The 17,482-nt window shown below is 60.0% G+C and overlaps 2 protein-coding genes across 3 annotated transcripts in view; one reads left to right on the top strand and one right to left on the bottom strand.

The window, feature by feature from the left end:
* C4H7orf50 (chromosome 4 C7orf50 homolog) overlaps positions 1-17,482 on the bottom strand; it is a 97,069-nt gene that overhangs the window by 60,922 nt on the left and 18,665 nt on the right. The gene's annotated exons all lie outside the window — the stretch shown is intronic.
* Positions 884-5,002, top strand: GPER1 (G protein-coupled estrogen receptor 1). Its single transcript, XM_066277679.1, has 2 exons — positions 884-1,037; positions 2,910-5,002. Exon 2 carries the CDS (start codon positions 3,199-3,201, stop codon positions 4,276-4,278), a length of 1,080 nt encoding a protein of 359 aa, XP_066133776.1. The 5' UTR covers positions 884-1,037; positions 2,910-3,198; the 3' UTR covers positions 4,279-5,002.

Genomic DNA, 17,482 nt, shown 5'->3' with positions numbered 1-17,482 from the left:
ACTCAGAGTTCAACCCCACGGTTTCAACAAACTGAAAAGGTAAAAAAAGACTCCGAGGAGAAAGCACGAGATCCGTTAAAATGTACTGTTTGTGAAACTGTGCGACTTGGCGAGCAGCCTGCACGTGGGCCCCGCGGTCCCTGCGGTCCCTGCGGTCCTGAGCCGCACGCGGCCGGGACGTCTGGGAGCCTCGGCCCTCTGCCCGGGCTCTGAGCCCTCATCCAGGCCGGCGGTACAGTGCTGACCAGCAGGAGGTGGGCGCCAGGAACCGGGACTAAGTTTATCCTGACCACACAGGCAGGCAGTGGGCAACAGGGGCTCGGTGGGAAGCCTCTGAGGTCTGTCACCAATACCTGCAAGGCAGGTGCACGCAGGTGGCCTCCGGAGCAAAGGACGGGGGGAGCTGAAACAGGGCTAACGTTGGGGGCAGAAAAGTGACTCTAGTTTCTAATTTACTTGTCAGATACCTGCTATTTCTTGGGTTTCAGTTTCTTTCTGTGAATTCCTGAAACTCCTAGGTTAAAGTCTCTACATGCTATTCTCTAACCTGAGAAAACTTAGTGTTTAGTTTTAAGTCCACTCAGTTGCTAAAACAAGCAAGAATATTTAAAGTTTCAACAAATGATGGTAGGTTATTACCTAAATGATAAAAAAGACCTACTTACAATGCCTTCAAACTTAAAAACAATTCTATCACTGGGTGAAGAAAGCAGTTGAACTGGAAACTTCCATCAGTGTGACGGAGCTCACTGCCAGAGTGGGAGAAAAAAGACCAGCAAAAAAATGGTTAACACTGGCCTTCTAGGGACGCAGCAGCGCCCAGAGCAGGAGGGGCACCGGGAAGCCTATAAAGCCAGCTCCCCCTGCTCCCTGTGCTGCTGCTGCTGCTGCTGCTGCTGCTGCTGGGGAGGGCCGGCTCCCAGTGACAATGACAGGCAAGTCTCCACGCCCAGGAAGGCCCCAGCATGCCTCCATCCACCCAGCCAGCCCGCCGTGAGCCCGGGAGGACAGCAGGCTGGGACACCCGTGCAGCCCAGGTGAGTGTGTCGGGGTTCCTGGCTCTGCCTTCGGGCCCTGCCAGCACCGTGCGGCAGAGGGTGCAGACGCAGACTCGGGGAGATGGCACCGCGGGCTCAGCCGCGCTCTCAGGGGGGACCTGGCTCAGCTCTCACATGCGGCGTGGCTGGAGAAGGGAGGCGGAGCGGCAGGCTCGCCTCGCGCTGCGTGCCCACGATGCGGTGTCCACACTGTGCGCTGTGGGCAGCAAGGCCACCCGCTCTGCCCTCGGGCACAGCCCTTGTCCTCTTCCAGCAAAAACGCCCGCCCAGCCCAGGAAGTGCAGACGGTCATGCTCCTGCGTGGAGGCACACGCCTAGTGGAGCGGACAGAAATGCGGTCGTACTTCTCTAGATCTGGACAAGCAGTGGGCATCTGACACAAAACACCTGCGGTCAGTTCTCACAAGGATGCCGGGTCAGCAGAGGGTTTAACCCTGAGTCCCTGCATCTTCCCATGAGACCGCGGATAACACTCGTCACGGACCAGAGACTCCAGCCACTTGGAGAGAAGGGAGGGACGCAGACGGAGGTCCTCCCTTGCAGCCTGTGTAGCCACTATGGGCACAAGACCAGGCGGAACTGTGTGTTCTCTCACCTCTAAGTTTTCCTCTAAATGTGGCCAGTCTAGAACTTTCCAGAGCACAACAAAGGGTCTGGGCAGTTTTTACAGAGAAATAAAATACAGAGGCTTTAAACAAAATGCTACTCAAGTCAAATTTATCCACCCCAGCTAAGCAAAGGGTATTGAACATGTTAGAATAATCACCCCGGTCATGATCAGTCTTTTCCTTTTTTTTTTAAAGTGGTATTCTCAAGCCACAGCCACTGGTCAGTAACCGTCCAGTCTGGTTTGGCAGCACTTCAAAAATAGTTACTAATGACCTCATGGGGTGAAAAGAAAACTCTTAAAAACCAAATCAAATCCACTGCCATGCGACCTGTCCAGTCGCCGGGCCCTGGGCTTCTGACCCCTGTGCTGCTGTCCCACGGCTGGCTCCCTCCTGGGCAGGGCCGTCCCGTGCCTGCGGGAAGTCCTCACGGCCAGGGGCACCCTCCCCACTGTGAAGACCCAGACGCCTCAGCACACATGTGCCCCTGGCTGAGGCCACACGGAACTGGGAGCATGGTGACAAGCAGCAGGGCAGAGGCCCCGTCCAGCAGAGCAGCGCCCGTCCGGGGTGAGCAGCGCGGACGCAGCCCCGCAGAAGCAAGCCGCGAGGACGGCTTCCTTTCCCCTTCCCGGTTACCGAGTTTCTAGGCTACAAACAGCACTACAAAAATATATTAGGTTTGACAATATTTGTCAAAATATTAAAATATCAATAGTACTTCATAAGACAATTACCATTTTTTATTCCTTAGTCTTTTTTTGCCACATTATGAAAACATTTTCATTTCAGGATCTAAGCTTAGTACTAGAATGAGCAAAGAAGCTCGATTTCCTCGATCACTGGGGTCAGGAACAGGTCCTGCCCTGGTCTTCCGAGGGCGTCGGGCGCTGGCTCCCCCTCCCCGCGCAGTCCTCCCCCCACAGCCGCTGAGAGGACCTCCTTTCCCCTCCTGACGCAGCGGCTTTCCCGTCCCCGTGGCCACCAGCAGCCATTCGACAATTAAATACACGGGCAGCCAGGGGTGAGGAAGACTCACGTCCGTCTGCGACACGGACTCTGCGTCTCCGGGAGCCCGTGGGGAGGAAACAGGCAGTTTCTACATTTAACTCTGCCCCCCGTCAGCGACCGCGGTCCCTCCAGGGTGGCCCTTCCCGGCACACGCAGGTGCCGCCCCGTAGCTCTGCGGCCACCTGGCCTGGCGTCTGAGTGTCAATGACGACCTATCCCTCTGTTTCTCCAGGTTCCCTGCAGAGGGGTGTCGGGCAGGTGGCGGAGCACGGGCCGGGGCTACGTGGAGTGGACGCTCACCTCATCCCCCACGCTCTCTGTGCAAAGCAAACCCTGCTGCTGCAAGGGCTGCTGGGGACCGGCTCCACCTGGACAAATGTCCGGCTCACTTCCAAAGGCAGCAGCTTTCTTCCTAAGGACGGGCTTGCTGTTCAGCACGGGCTTCCGGGAGCCCCGCGGCAGATCCTGAAGGTCACGCGTGTGAAGGTACGGGTGTGAGTTCTCCAGAGCCCGTCTTCGGCATGGAGATGAGCACCACCGCCTACAACGGCACCCCAGCGGCCCTCAACCTGTCCCATAGCCTGGCCGGCCGGGCGCTGGCGAACCAGACAGGCGAGCTCTCGGCACACCAGCAGTATGCCATCGGGCTCTTCCTGTCCTGCCTCTACACCGTCTTCCTCTTCCCCATCGGCTTCGTGGGGAACCTGCTGATCCTGGTGGTGAACATCAGCTTCCGGGAGAAGATGACCGTCCCCGACCTGTACTTCATCAACCTGGCGGCGGCGGACCTCATCCTGGTGGCCGACTCCCTGATCGAGGTGTTCAACCTGGACGAGCAGTACTACGACATCGCCGTGCTGTGCACCTTCATGTCCCTCTTCCTGCAGATCAACATGTACAGCAGCGTCTTCTTCCTCACCTGGATGAGCTTCGACCGCTACCTGGCGCTGGCGAGGGCCATGCGCTGCAGCCTCTTCCGCACCAAGCAGCACGCCAGGCTCAGCTGTGGCCTCATCTGGATGGCCTCGGTCTCCGCCACGCTGGTGCCCTTCACCGCGGTGCACCTGCAGCACACGGGGGACGTCTGCTTCTGCTTCGCGGACGTCAAGGAGATCCAGTGGCTGGAGGTCACCCTGGGCTTCGTCATCCCCTTCGCCATCATCGGCCTCTGCTACTCGCTCATCGTGCGGGCGCTGGTCACGGCCCACCGACACCGGGGCCTGCGCCCCCGCCGGCAGAAGGCCCTGCGGATGATCCTGGCCGTGGTCCTCGTCTTCTTCGTCTGCTGGCTGCCCGAGAACGTCTTCATCAGCGTGCACCTGCTGCGGCGCACCCAGCCAGGGGCCGCGCCCTGCCAGCAGTCCTTCCGCCACGCCTACCCCCTCACCGGCCACATCGTCAACCTCGCGGCCTTCTCCAACAGCTGCCTGAACCCCCTCATCTACAGCTTCCTCGGGGAGACCTTCAGGGACAAGCTGAGGCTGTACATCGCGCAGAAAACAAACATGTCGGCTCTGAACCGCTTCTGCCACTCGGCCCTCAAGGCAGTCATCCCAGACGGCGCGGAGCAGCCAGAGGTGAAGTTCAGCAGCGCGGCCTAGACAGCGAGCTGCTCCAGCGACTCAGCACCGCTCCTGGGCCAGGGGCACAGGGCCGGTCAGGGCACCAAGGGGGCCTCCCTGGGCCTCAGCACTGCTCCTGGGCCAGGGGCACAGGGCCGGTCAGAGCACCACGGGGGCCTCCCTGGGCCTCAGCACCGTCAGGCTTGGGCACACCACCAGCTCCCACTGCCACATGGCTCCAGCGCAGAGCTGTGCCCACCCACCATGTTCCCAATGGTAGGCCCCAGGATGACCGGCATGGCCCTCGCGTCCTCTCTGCACAAACTGCACCTCACAGCAGAGGGCACTTCTGAGGGTGGCCACTGAGAGCAACAGGAGGGCACTCTGGATGGAGTGTCTCAGCTGTGAACCTGCCACTCTGGGAAAAGGGGCCTGGAGACTGGTCTATGGGTCACTGTGCCCACCTCCACGTCTGAGCTCCCACACCTGCTCGGTCTCCGGTGGCCGCCCTGCCCACACCTGGTGAGTGACGCTTGTGTGCCAGGTTGCCTGGGCGAGGGGACTCTTCTCCAGGGACAGGTCGGCCACATCTCTGAGATGCCCATCTGGGGGCTGTGTTTGCTCACAGTGTCTCTGCACTATGTCAGTGTGGAGTGACACCGAGGATGGCCCAGCAACATGCCCTGGTACGTGTGGTGACAGTGGGAACAATGACATGACCATGTAAACAGTTCCCATTAAAATGTAAAGAAATAACAGCTACGGGTTGCCAGCAATGTTCTGCATTTGTCAGTAAACTGCGTGTGTGGATTCTAGATTCTTTCTGAGCAATTCCCTCCTGGGTAGGGGTGGTGAGGGTGAGGGCAGGAGGTGGGGGTGGCCCTCAGAGCTTCAGCCACAGAATCACTGCTTCCTCGCAAAGGACAGGTGTCCCCAGCACAGCAGGGCTCGCCCCCTCCCCTCCTGAGAGACCTCAGAGGCCAGCGTCTGAACGCAGCTGCCGATGTGGCAGCATCTGAGGCATCTGACCACTGCTCTGTCTCTGAGCAGGAGTGTGACTCTAGCAGGCTGGCTGTCAGCACAGGTTGTGGCATCACACTGGTCAGAGCACTCATGGGGCAGCTGTGAGAGCTACCTATTCCAGGAGTGGGGTGCTGGGCTCACTAAACCTCCCCTGAACAGAGACCCTCTGTCCAGGGCAGGGCGGGGGAGCAGTGCACGGCCTCTCCGGGCCCCTGTGCAGGGACCCTCCGTCCAGGGCAGGGCGGGGGAGCAGTGCAGAGACCCTCCATCCAGGGCAGGGCGGGGGAGCAGTGCAGAGACCCTCCGTCCAGGGCAGGGCGGGGGAGCAGTGCACGGCCTCTCCAGACCCCTGTGCAGAGACCCTCTGTCCAGGGCAGGGCGGGGGAGCAGTGCACGGCCTCTCCAGACCCCTGTGCAGAGACCCTCTGTCCAGGGCAGGGCGGGGGAGCAGTGATTGGCCTCTCCAGACCCCTGTGCAGAGACCCTCCGTCCAGGGCAGGGCGGGGGAGCAGTGCACGGCCTCTCCAGACCCCTGTGCAGAGACCCTCCGTCCAGGGCAGGGTGGGGGAGCAGTGCACGGCCTCTCCAGCCCCTGTGCAGAGACCCTCCGTCCAGGGCAGGGCGGGGGAGCAGTGATTGGCCTCTCCAGACCCCTGTGCAGAGACCCTCCATCCAGGGCAGGGCGGGGGAGCAGTGCAGGGACCCTCCGTCCAGGGCAGGGCGGGGGAGCAGTGCACGGCCTCTCCAGACCCCTGTGCAGGGACCCTCTATCCAGGGCAGGGCGGGGGAGCAGTGCAGAGACCCTCCATCCAGGGCAGGGCGGGGGAGCAGTGCACGGCCTCTCCAGACCCCTGTGCAGGGACCCTCCGTCCAAGGCAGGGCGGGGGAGCAGTGCACGGCCTCTCCAGACCCCTGTGCAGAGACCCTCCGTCCAGGGCAGGGCAGGGGAGCAGTGCATGGCCTCTCCGGACCCCTGAGCAGGGCACCCTCCATCCAGGGCAGGGCGGGGGAGCAGGGCAGGGACCCTCTGTCCAGGGCAGGGCGGGGGAGCAGTGCACGGCCTCTCCAGACCCCTGTGCAGGGACCATCCGTCCAGGGCAGGGCGGGGGAGCAGTGCAGGGACCCTCCGTCCAGGGCAGGGCGGGGGAGCAGTGCAGAGACCCTCCATCCAGGGCAGGGCGGGGGAGCAGTGCATGGCCTCTCCGGACCCCTGAGCACGGCACCCTCCGTCCAGGGCAGGGCGGGGGAGCAGGGCACGGCCTCTCCGGGGTTGTGGCAGGGGGCACTTCTGAGCCAGTTCAGGCAGAGTATGAACTGAGCACCCCAGTGAGTGTGTGCAGCCCTCACAGCAGAGTCCTCACAGGGGGGACGTTGGTGCAGACGCAGGAGAGGGCGGCCAGAGAGGCTGTGGGGACGAACGGAACAGAAGGTATCGGTCTCAATGCAAGATTTCCCCAACAACAGCATGTGCAGGAGCGTGTGCGTGACTGACAGTGCCCACAGCTCCGTCAGCTCACAGGGCTGCAGGACCCGAGTGGCCCTGCCCACCCATCCCTGTGCCCAGCCCTTGGTCTTTAACACCCTTGCCCTCAAAAAGAAACAGGCTCCTGGGAGAAATGGCCAACCGGCTGGGGCAGAAGGGGCAGGATGAGCCTTGGGACTTGTCTGCTTAGAAGGGCTCCCTGGGAGATCTGGGGCAGTTTGAGCATTAAGATAATAAGGAATAGTAATTATACAGCACTGAAAAAACAAGAATCCAGGAGTCCATTCCAAAAATAAACAGGTGTACATACATTTATTTACAACTCACAGGACTGAATCAGTGGACGCGTGAACGGGAGGGGCCGGTGCTGACCGTAGCTGGAGGATGCTGGGACAGAGTGACCTACAGCTGCCCCTGTGACGTGGGGGCAGGCAGGCACCCAAATGCAGGCTCACCCAGGGACATCAACAAGGGAAAGGACACCTGCAGAGCCTTGTGTCTCCCCTCTGCTGTCACACTGGGGACAGTGACCACACAGCAGAGAGAGAGGATGGCTCTCAACTGAGCTGGGGAGGAGTCCCCCGGAAAGAAGGGGAGTCCAGATGTGGATGCCAGGAGGTGCCCTCACTTCCCATTCTGGGGTGGAACCTGCATCTAATCAGGCGAACACCGGGAATCCCTGTGTGGGGACAGGGAGCCAAGAGACTCACAGAAAATGTCGACATCCTAAAGGACAGAAGCAGGCAGCCCCAGGCCACGGGGGGCAAGCTCTGTCTGGGAGACACGCTCACAGTGTCTGTGGGACTGGGCACACAGAGGCAGGGCAACACCGGGCCACGGGGGGCAAGCTCTGTCTGGGAGACACGCTCACAGTGCCCGTGGGACTGGGCACACAGAGGCAGGGCAGCACCGGGCCACGGGGGGCAAGCTCTGTCTGGGAGACACGCTCACAGTGCCCGTGGGACTGGGCACACAGAGGCAGGGCAACACCGGGCCACGGGGGGCAAGCTCTGTCTGGGGGACACACTCACAGTGCCTGTGGGACTGGGCACACAGAGGCAGGGCAACACCGGGCCACGGGGGGCAAGCTCTGTCTGGGAGACACACTCACAGTGCCCGTGGGACTGGGCACACAGAGGAGGGGCAGCCCCAGGCCACGCGGGGCAAGCTCTGTCTGGGAGACACACTCACAGTGCCCGTGGGACTGGGCACACAGAGGAGGGGCAGCCCCAGGCCACGCGGGGCAAGCTCTGTCTGGGAGACACACTCACAGTGCCCGTGGGACTGGGCACACAGAGGCAGGGCAACACCGGGCCACGGGGGGCAAGCTCTGTCTGGGAGACACACTCACAGTGCCCGTGGGACTGGGCACACAGAGGAGGGGCAGCACCGGGCCACGGGGGGCAAGCTCTGTCTGGGGGACACACTCACAGTGCCCGTGGGACTGGGCACACAGAGGCAGGGCAACACCGGGCCACGGGGGGCAAGCTCTGTCTGGGAGACACACTCACAGTGCCTGTGGGACTGGGCACACAGAGGAGGGGCAGCCCCAGGCCATGGGGGGCAAGCTCTGTCTGGGGGACACACTCACAGTGCCTGTGGGACTGGGCACACAGAGGAGGGGCAGCACCGGGCCATGGTGGGCAAGCTCTGTCTGGGAGATATACTCACAGTGCCTGTGGGACTGGGCACACAGAGGAGGGGCAGCCCCAGGCCATGGGGGGCAAGCTCTGTCTGGGAGATACACTCACAGTGCCTGTGGGACTGGGCACACAGAGGCAGGGCAACACCGGGCCACGGGGGCAACCTCTGTCTGGGGGACACACTCACAGTGCCCGTGGGACTGGGCACACAGAGGTAGGGTGGGGATGCTTCAAGCACACACAGAAATGTCAGAGCACACGGGACAAAACATACAGAAAGCCAACTGTGTGCCCAGGTACTGACCCCAGGGACCCAGAACAGGTGTCCAACAGACACTTGTACAAGAATGCTCATTAGCGCCACTCACGACGGGCACAGAGGGAGCGAGCCCAACGCCCACTAGCGGACGAATGGAGACACTGAGTGTGGTCCACACACACGGTGGAATATTCCTCGGCCAGGAAAGGGGACATAGTATGCAGGTGTGCACGAATGACACGGGGGAACCCTGAAAGCTTGATGCTGAGTGACAGCCACACACAGAGGACCCTAGGCTGTGGGACTCCATCTGTACGCAATGCCCAGAGCAGGCACTTCCACAGACACAGAAAGCAAACGGGGTCCCCAGGGGTCAGGGGAGGGACGGGAGTGTCGGCTAGTGGGCACAGGGTGAGAAAATCTCCTAAAACTGGAAAGCAGTGACGGTGACATTACTGTGAATGTACCGAGAACCACGGAAGCGCACACTTTGAAGGGATGATTGTATGGTACACATCTCAGTGGAGCTGTGATTTAAAAAGAAAACACCCAGGCACACTTTTCCTACCATAGAGGCCACTGTAGACAGGCTGTCAACTTTCCCCACGCAGGGGAGTGGGGGCGGGGGCCTTCACTGGCAGCTACACCCTAAAGATGGAGGCCTAGAAGCTGCCGCTAACAGTTACTTTGTGTCTCCTAATTAAAGTCTCTCTTCTTATTTACTGCTAAGAAATTCAAACTTTATTTTCTTTTCCACAGTGGGAACTAATTATCTGGGGTGTCTTTTGATAAGCTTTTAAATTAAAAGTTGGAAATAACCAAAAAACTCCAGTGACCATTACAGGTGAGCGGACTGGCACGCTCACGAAGCCACCCCCCAGGTCTGAGGACACCACACACACTGCCAGGTGCAGCAGCCCAGGCACTGTCCCCATGATGCGGATGAGCGTTACCCTGGCCACTTCCTGTGCTCACTTCCTGTGCTGACCTGCTCTCAGCAAGGAGAGCAAGGCTCTGCTCACACACTGGTGTCCCCAGCCCTCCGCCCAGGTCAGGGGAGACGTAGGAACAGCTGAGGCGTCCCCTGCACTAGAAAGTGTCCGTGGTCACTGACGAGAGACCAGGGAAGAAAGGTTTAGGGTCCTGACCCGACTGGTCAACTGAGACATAACTAGTGCTGAGCACCTTCCCAGAGGCCGTCCCTGGGGCCCGTCTGCAGACTAAACCAGCTCTCTGCCGTCCCAGTTTCTCGGTGGGCAGGGAGTCAGCTAGCCCAGCCAGGCAGAGAGAAAGGGAAGGGGGGAGGAAGGGCCTTGTCCACCACACACTCAGCGTGTCCCGGGCTGTGCGCCTGCAGCTTCTTGTTCAAAGCCCTGGGAGCACCAGACCCCTCTCACCACAGGCACAGCCCACAGCCCAGTCAGTCAGCGAGCCCGCAGACGGGGTGCCCAGAGAAGTGGGGCAGCCCTGCCCATCAGAGCAGGACGGGTCCCGTGACAGCCAGGCTGCCCGGGTGCACCAGACAGACAGCACCCGCTTCCAGAGGCCCGAGGCCTGGGAGAGCCCGTAGAAGTCCCAGGCTTCCCACAATGCTCCTGGGCCCACACACAGACCACGCAGGCAGGCTGGTGGGTGAGCGGGCATGTGCGCACAGGCCTGCAGCCTTAGCCATCACACATCCAGAAAGACGTCTGCTCTCCAAGTGATCTGACCTCTGCCATTGTCCAGTGGGTGGGGGATCTCGTCTGGGAACAACGGTTTTAAAAGCCAAAGGAACAGAAAACAAGAGTCCACAGATTTGACTAATTCTAAGGGTTTCTACCGGGCGGACTCCGCGTGAACCTTATCATGTGGCATCGGCTGTGGGAGTCCTGGAAGGCGTCCAGTCATCACAAGAAAAGGCAATGTGCCATCCTCCGAGGCGCGGTTCTGTTGAGCAGGAACACCGCGGATGGGGAAGCGTAGCTCCCCTTCCCCCTCCCCCACCTGCACAGCTGTGAATGAGTCCCGCCCCCTCTGCCACCCGGGAGTCCCCATCCAGTGCTGTCCTGAGCCAGTCTTTAGTTCTGTGCCCTGGCCGCAGGCTCTGCAGGAAGCCTGTTTTATGGAGCTGAGCAGCCAGCACTCACACCTGTCTCGATCTGAGCCATCAGCTGGAACACAGGTGAGTGGCCCAGAGCGCCAGGGGACTCAGGCTCTTCCAGGAAAGTCAGGGCTGTGACCAACCAGCAGCAGCGCACATCCCTCCACGGAGCGGCCCGCTCAGACACTCTGTGCTTAGCAAACACGGCATTTTTCTTTGCTGACTCAAAAATGTCCATCACACAGGAATGAAAACCCCACCAGGCCACTGTCTCAGGGAGGACATTGGTTTCAGCCTCTTCCTTCCAAGAAACAAGGATGAGGGCCCAGCTGACCCCATCCCTCAGCAGCTGCAATGCAGAAGGTCCTCCCCTTGAAGTCCCAGCACTGAACTCGCCCAGGGCGGCCATGTGTGTGTGTCCCTGAACTGGGAGACCCACTTTCAGAGCAACCCCCAAATCCACCAGAAAGTCCACTGTGGCTTCTCGGAATCCCAGTCACCCCACTCCTGACCACAGCAGAGTGGGCAGCGGGGCAAGGAGGGCCGAGACCAGGTTGCTGAGGCCGTGAGCACAGACAGGCAGCTGAGACCCAGGCCGGGCTGCCAGGCCCAGAGGAGCAGGTGGTGAGGAAGAAAACGGGCATCTGGGCTTCTTTCCCACACCACACACGGCGGAGAGACTTCATTTGGATGCACGGGCACATCTCCAACCTCCACCATCATCACAAATTCCTGCTCCCTCCTCAGACATGCTGGCGTCAGCCATGTCGCAAGGGAAGACAGAATGGGCGCTCTGGGAGGCTCGTGTGTCCAGCACCAGCAGACCCAGGGACAGAAAACTAACCGCTTAGCAACACTTGCTTTTCAGCCTGGTTGGGGCTGGACTTCGACAGCGAGGACATGTTCTGAAGGGATCTCGGTCCAGGAAGCCAGGCTCAGTGAGGGGGGCAGGACGCAGACTCAAGCCTGAGGACGTCACCAAGTGCCAGGCCACTGGGGGGGAGGGGACAGATGGGCACGCACACTCATACATGTGCTCACACACACTCATACACGTGCACGCACACTCATACACGTGCTCGCACACTCATACACGTGATCACACACTCATACACGTGCTCACACACTCATACATGTGCTCACACACACTCCCCGCGTGCCCTCACGTCTTGGCTGGCCTGGCCTACCCGAGCCAGACTGGGAGCACCCAGCCTGTTCCGTCTGGAGGTGGCAGACACCTGTATACACAAAAGGGAGGCACTCAAGTCACTGCCAAAGTGACACGCCCCAAAAGCCTGTCGCGGGTCCTCAGGAAGGTGCTGTCAGCTCAGACAGCCCAGCACCAGCGGTCTCTTTGCCGACTGTACTCACAACTGACTTGCACTCAGGCGTCAGAGTAATGATGACAGTTCAGCCTGTGTGGCAAAACCCAGAGTCCACGTGGGGCCAGGAGCAGCGCCTCCTCATGGCTGAGACCTCTCCCAGGTCAGAGTGGAGAAGCAGACGCAGCCCTGTGACAATCACCCTGGGCTCTCGGGGACAGCAGGGACCGTCAGGGTGACAGGAGCACACAGAAGCACACGGGCAGTGGGAACGTCTGCGCTGTGTGTCCCCACAGCTGCCCGGGCTCAGACATCTTCGATGAGCTGTGCGTCCCCACGGCTCCCTGGCTCAGACATCTCCGATGAGCTGTGCGTCCCCACAGCTGCCCGGGCTCAGACATCTCTGATGAGCTGTGCGTCCCCACGGCTGCCCTGGCTCAGACATCTCCGATGAGCTGTGCGTCCCCACGGCTGCCCTGGCTCAGACATCTCCGATGAGCTGTGCGTCCCCACGGCTGCCCTGGCTCAGACATCTCTGATGAGCTGTGCATCCCCACGGCTGTCCTGGCTCAGACATCTCTGATGAGTGAGCTGTGCGTCCCCACGGCTGTCCTGGCTCAGACATCTCTGATGAGTGAGCTGTGCGTCCCCACGGCTCCCTGGCTCAGACATCTCCGATGAGCTGTGCGTCCCCACGGCTGCCCTGGCTCAGACATCTCCGATGAGCTGTGCGTCCCCACGGCTGCCCTGGCTCAGACATCTCCGATGAGCTGTGCGTCCCCACGGCTGCCCTGGCTCAGACATCTCCGATGAGCTGTGCGTCCCCACGGCTGCCCTGGCTCAGACATCTCCGATGAGCTGTGCGTCCCCACGGCTGCCCTGGCTCAGACATCTCCGATGAGCTGTGCGTCCCCACGGCTGCCCTGGCTCAGACATCTCCGATGAGCTGTGCGTCCCCACGGCTGCCCTGGCTCAGACATCTCCGATGAGCTGTGCGTCCCCACGGCTGCCCTGGCGCAGACATCTCTGATGAGCTGTGCGTCCCCACGGCTGCCCTGGCGCAGACATCTCTGATGAGCTGTGCGTCCCCACGGCTGCCCTGGCTCAGACATCTCTGATGGAGCTGTGCAGGCGCTGGTTCGGGCACGAGATCCGAGAGCTCCAAACCTCAAGCCACGCTCCCACCTGTGACCTGATTGCAGACAGCACAGAGACACGTCCGGGTGCCGCCCCCATCGAGCACTGGGTCTCGTGCGTTACCTCACGTGCTCTTCCTGGTGCCCACGGTGGGTCGATGGTCACCTCCACTCCACAGAGGTGACCACAGAGTGGAGGTGACCACAGAGGCGTCAGCCACAGAGCTAGCACAGGGGGGCAGGAGACTTCTGTGGGGTGGGTTCTAACCCCCAGCAAGGGCGCTACTAAGAATTCACCGTTTTTACAGTAACAATGGAAAGAAAGACTACTTAATAAAACTGCTAGCTCTGAATAGACATAGCAGTTCACTCCAGTAAGTTTCTGTGCCACACACCAAGCTCCCATCCATATGTCTAACCACCAAGGGGGCACAGCTGTCACTACCACCCACTGCAGCACAGCCCCTCATGGCATCCTATGTCACCCTTCATGGGAAGTACACATTGCCCCCACTGGCAGTCTCAGAGAGAAGCCACCACCCCTCCAGCTGCCCTGTTGGAGCATCTACCTGCTCGAGAGACCTTCTCTGGATGGGATAGCAGGGCAATCTCACCTCAGACAAAGACCCGCCCCCGTGCCTGCTCCCCCTGCTCACAGGGACAGAGAAGCCCCCAGGTTTTTACTGTACTCTTGCTACCCAGGCTGCGTCTGCAGCCAGATATGACAAACACTAAGGTGAGGTCAGTGGGCATGCACGAAGGGCATGTCTGTGGGTCCCAGTCACCATCAAGGTGCAGCCATTGGCCATCACTTGGTCTGTCCCCTGCCCCAGAACAACAACAACAACAAATCACGTGGGGAAGGGGGGCTCTGACCACACAGCCAGGCCCCTCAACAACCCAGGACAGCTGTCTGAGCCCTCCTCTCCCTCTGGACTGTGGAGTAATGTTCCCCCGACGTGAGGCTCTGGACGTCAGGCTCTACACCCGTGTTCCAGTGGCTGGCCCCTGCCCTAACTGGAGGTGTCTGCAGACCTTGGTCTCAGACCCTGTTTGGCTCATTCCCACACATCTGCTGAGTGCACGTTCCACGTGGGGCCCTGTGCTGGTCATCTGCCACGTTCCTGGTCATGGCCGACGCAGTCCCTGCCCGAGAACTGCCCTGGTGGGGGCCTGCCACAGCGATCCCGGCGGGCAGCACTGTTCACACAGCGCGGGATGGTCAGTGGTGAGCAGGCCCTCCACCTCAGTGATCTTCGGCCTGTAATGTTCTGCACAGGGGCCTCTGCTGCTCATGCTCCAGCGGCCACACCGTCCGAGCCGCTCGGGTGTGTGGGGCCAGCCACGGAGCCGCGTCCTGAGGGGACCATGCAGACGAGAAAGGCTCCGTGCCACTGCAGCTGACCACAAGAACGGGGAGCTAAACTAGCCACTGTTTACGCTGTGAACAGCAGGAGACGAGCTCTGTGCCTGGGAAAACCGCTTCAAAGCAGCAACTGTTTTCCCAGCTGTGAAGACTCCATCCTGGGAAATCTTTTCATATCATTACAAAAATAATTCTGAAAAGACTGAACAAATATTCAGCCTGATCTGCCCATTCTGGTATTTTAGACCCTGAACTGGAGGTTTCTTGTGTCTACTGTCTGATCAGGCAGTGACTAATGCTCCTCATGACCGTCAGAGTGAATGTTACAATGACATAAGCTTCCCTACATAAACGTGGTGTCTGCTCCCCTCCCCGGGAATAGCCAATTCTGGGGCTCCTTTGAACGGCTCAGAAGTGGAGACAACCTCACAGAAGAATGGACGCGACAGGGAGCTCGCTGTGTCTCTGTCTCGTGAGCATGTCCTGTCCAGTGGCAGGGAAACACTCAGCAGTCACAATCGAGGACACACTGGATGGCACAGGGCAGAACTACCTGGGAGGGGACCTACACAAACCCCAAGTCAGCTCCTGGCACTTCTGGGGCAAAATTTCCCGTAAGCTTTAAAATGCCCAAATTCGACCATGACCCGCAATCTCGAGACCCAGACGACACCACCTCCCTCTTCTAAAGAAAGAGAAAAAGCAGACCACTGAAACAGACTCATTCCAGAGGGCAGGGGTCCTCTGTCCTGGCCGGCTCCTCCGTCGGCCACGTGAGGGACTCAGCTCGGGGCGGAAGGGGACAGTCCCAGCCCCTGGCCTCTGGAAACGCTGGGAAGGATGGACCTCCCAAACCCAGTTCAACCTCAAAAATGGCAAAGGGACTAAAAAAAGTGAGTTCCTCATTCATTAGTTCAAAGTTATCTGAGAGAAGGCGACATGTGAGAGCTGAGAGCCAAACATGCTCTTAAAAACACACCGGGAAAAACGGCACACGCGCCAACGGCCACACGTTCCTCTCGCCAAATTTCCCGCGTTTTCTGGATTTTTCACAATGGTATGTTTACTCCACGAAGGGGGAGCTTTGTTTTCAAGAATTAAATTGAGCCTGACCAGACGGTGGCACAGTGGATAGAGTGTCAGACTGGGACACAGAGGACCCAGGTTCGAGACCCCAAGGTAGCCAGCTTGAGCACGGGCTCATCTGGTTTGAGCAAAAGTTCACCAGCTTGAAGCCCTGGCCGGTTGGCTCAGTGGTAGAGCGTCAGCCTGGCGTGCGGGGGACCCGGGTTCGATTCCCGGCCAGGGCACACAGGAGAAGCGCCCATTTGCTTCTCCCCCCACCCCTTCCTCTCTGTCTCTCTCTTCCCCTCCCACAGCCAAGGCTCCATTGGAGCAAAGATGGCCCGAGCGCTGGGGATGGCTCCTTGTCCTCTGCCCCAGGTGCTAGAGTGGCTCTGGTTGCGGCAGAGCGTTGCCCCTGGTGGGCGTGCCGGGTGGATCCCGGTCGGGCGCATGCGGGAGTCTGACTGTCTCTCCCCGTTTCCGGCTTCAGAAAAATACAAAAAAGTTCACCAGCTTGGACCCAAGGTCGCTGGCTAGAGCAAGGGGTTACTTGGTCTGCTGTAGCCCCCCGGTCAAGGCACACATGAGAAAGCAATCAATGAACAACTAAGGTGTCACAACAAAAAATTAAAGATTGATGCTTCTCATCTCTCTCCATTCCTGTCTGTCTGTCCTTATCTATCCCTCTCTCTTTCTGTCTCTGTAAAAAAAAAAAGAATTAAATTGACCGTGATGTTAGTGGTGAGCACTCACATGTCGAGTCCTTACAGAAACACGAGTTCCCCGTGTAGGGCAGACTCGTTGGCGTGGAGCGCCTGGGAGGGGGCCGGGAAAGCAGACCTGGGCCTTGCTTTCCTAACGCTCTGTGTTTATTACTCGGACGCTGTTTACTCAGCAAACAGGCAGGGTCTTCCAGGATGCACAACACGCACTTTATTCAAACTGGGTTTTTTCACCACTCCCCGATTCTGACACTGGCCGCTCTGCCACCCCCAGGCCAAGAGACCTGAGACCGGGGAGCCCTAGCCCTGTGGGGACGTCACCAGGCCCTCTCTGGACAAAGACTGGTGAGTGGGTCTCCCTACAGATGCCGGGTGTCTGTGGTGTCCACCTAGACCACAGCACGGCCAGGATGGAGCTCAGACGTGCGCCGTCCGAGTGCCTCTGCGTCCAGGCCCATGTAGTGGGAGAGGCCATCTGTCCCGAGGCCAGGGCAGCCCCACCCCCGTGTGGGGAGCGTGAGGCCTGTGCTCCATGGCGAGCAGTGGGGAGGAACGTGAGGACAGCAGGGTCCGTCCGGGTAGAGGGGATGGGCTGGGACTGCGTGCAGACAGGGCTGCGCGTGGGGGGACAGTGGAAAGGGCCCAGAGGAGACGCCCAGGTGGGGAGGGGAACCCACGGTCGCACTCCCCGCACCCATGCCGTCCCTGTCCTGCTCTGGGCGTGTCTGGGCAGCTGGACTGAGTGACAGATGGTGAAGGGGAGCACGCAGCCCACCGTACAGGGCGGCTGAGACGGTTGCCTCTGCCCCAGGAGGAGCAGGGCGGGAGCCCAGCACCCACACGTGGCACTGGTGTCGGCTCTGTCAAGACGCCTGGGGGAGGCAGCCCCGTCGTCAGAGGAGAGGGGGGCACACAGAACCAGAAAGAGAGCAGCTGCTGTGGGGGCCCTGGGTGCACGTCCCCGGGAGGCCTGCCCTGACCGTGGGGCTCCACAGACGGTCACAGCCATCCACAGAAACAAAGGCCAGGGCTGTTTCCTCAGAGCCTGAGGTGTAGAAGTGGACGGCACTGAGCTCTGACCAGGGAGCTGTGCCTGAGCCTCCCACACCAGGAGTGAGACTCTGTGTCCACCCCACAGAAG

This window comes from Saccopteryx bilineata, chromosome 4 (genome assembly GCF_036850765.1).
Source record: "Saccopteryx bilineata isolate mSacBil1 chromosome 4, mSacBil1_pri_phased_curated, whole genome shotgun sequence".
In the NCBI taxonomy this organism is placed as follows: domain Eukaryota; kingdom Metazoa; phylum Chordata; class Mammalia; order Chiroptera; family Emballonuridae; genus Saccopteryx; species Saccopteryx bilineata.
This window is presented reverse-complemented; position numbering and strand designations above follow the sequence as displayed.

Bases quoted from the DNA above. Each gene is read 5' to 3' on its own strand.
- GPER1 (XM_066277679.1), top strand. From the start codon at position 3,199: ATGGAGATGAGCACCACCGCCTACAACGGCACCCCAGCGGCCCTCAAC.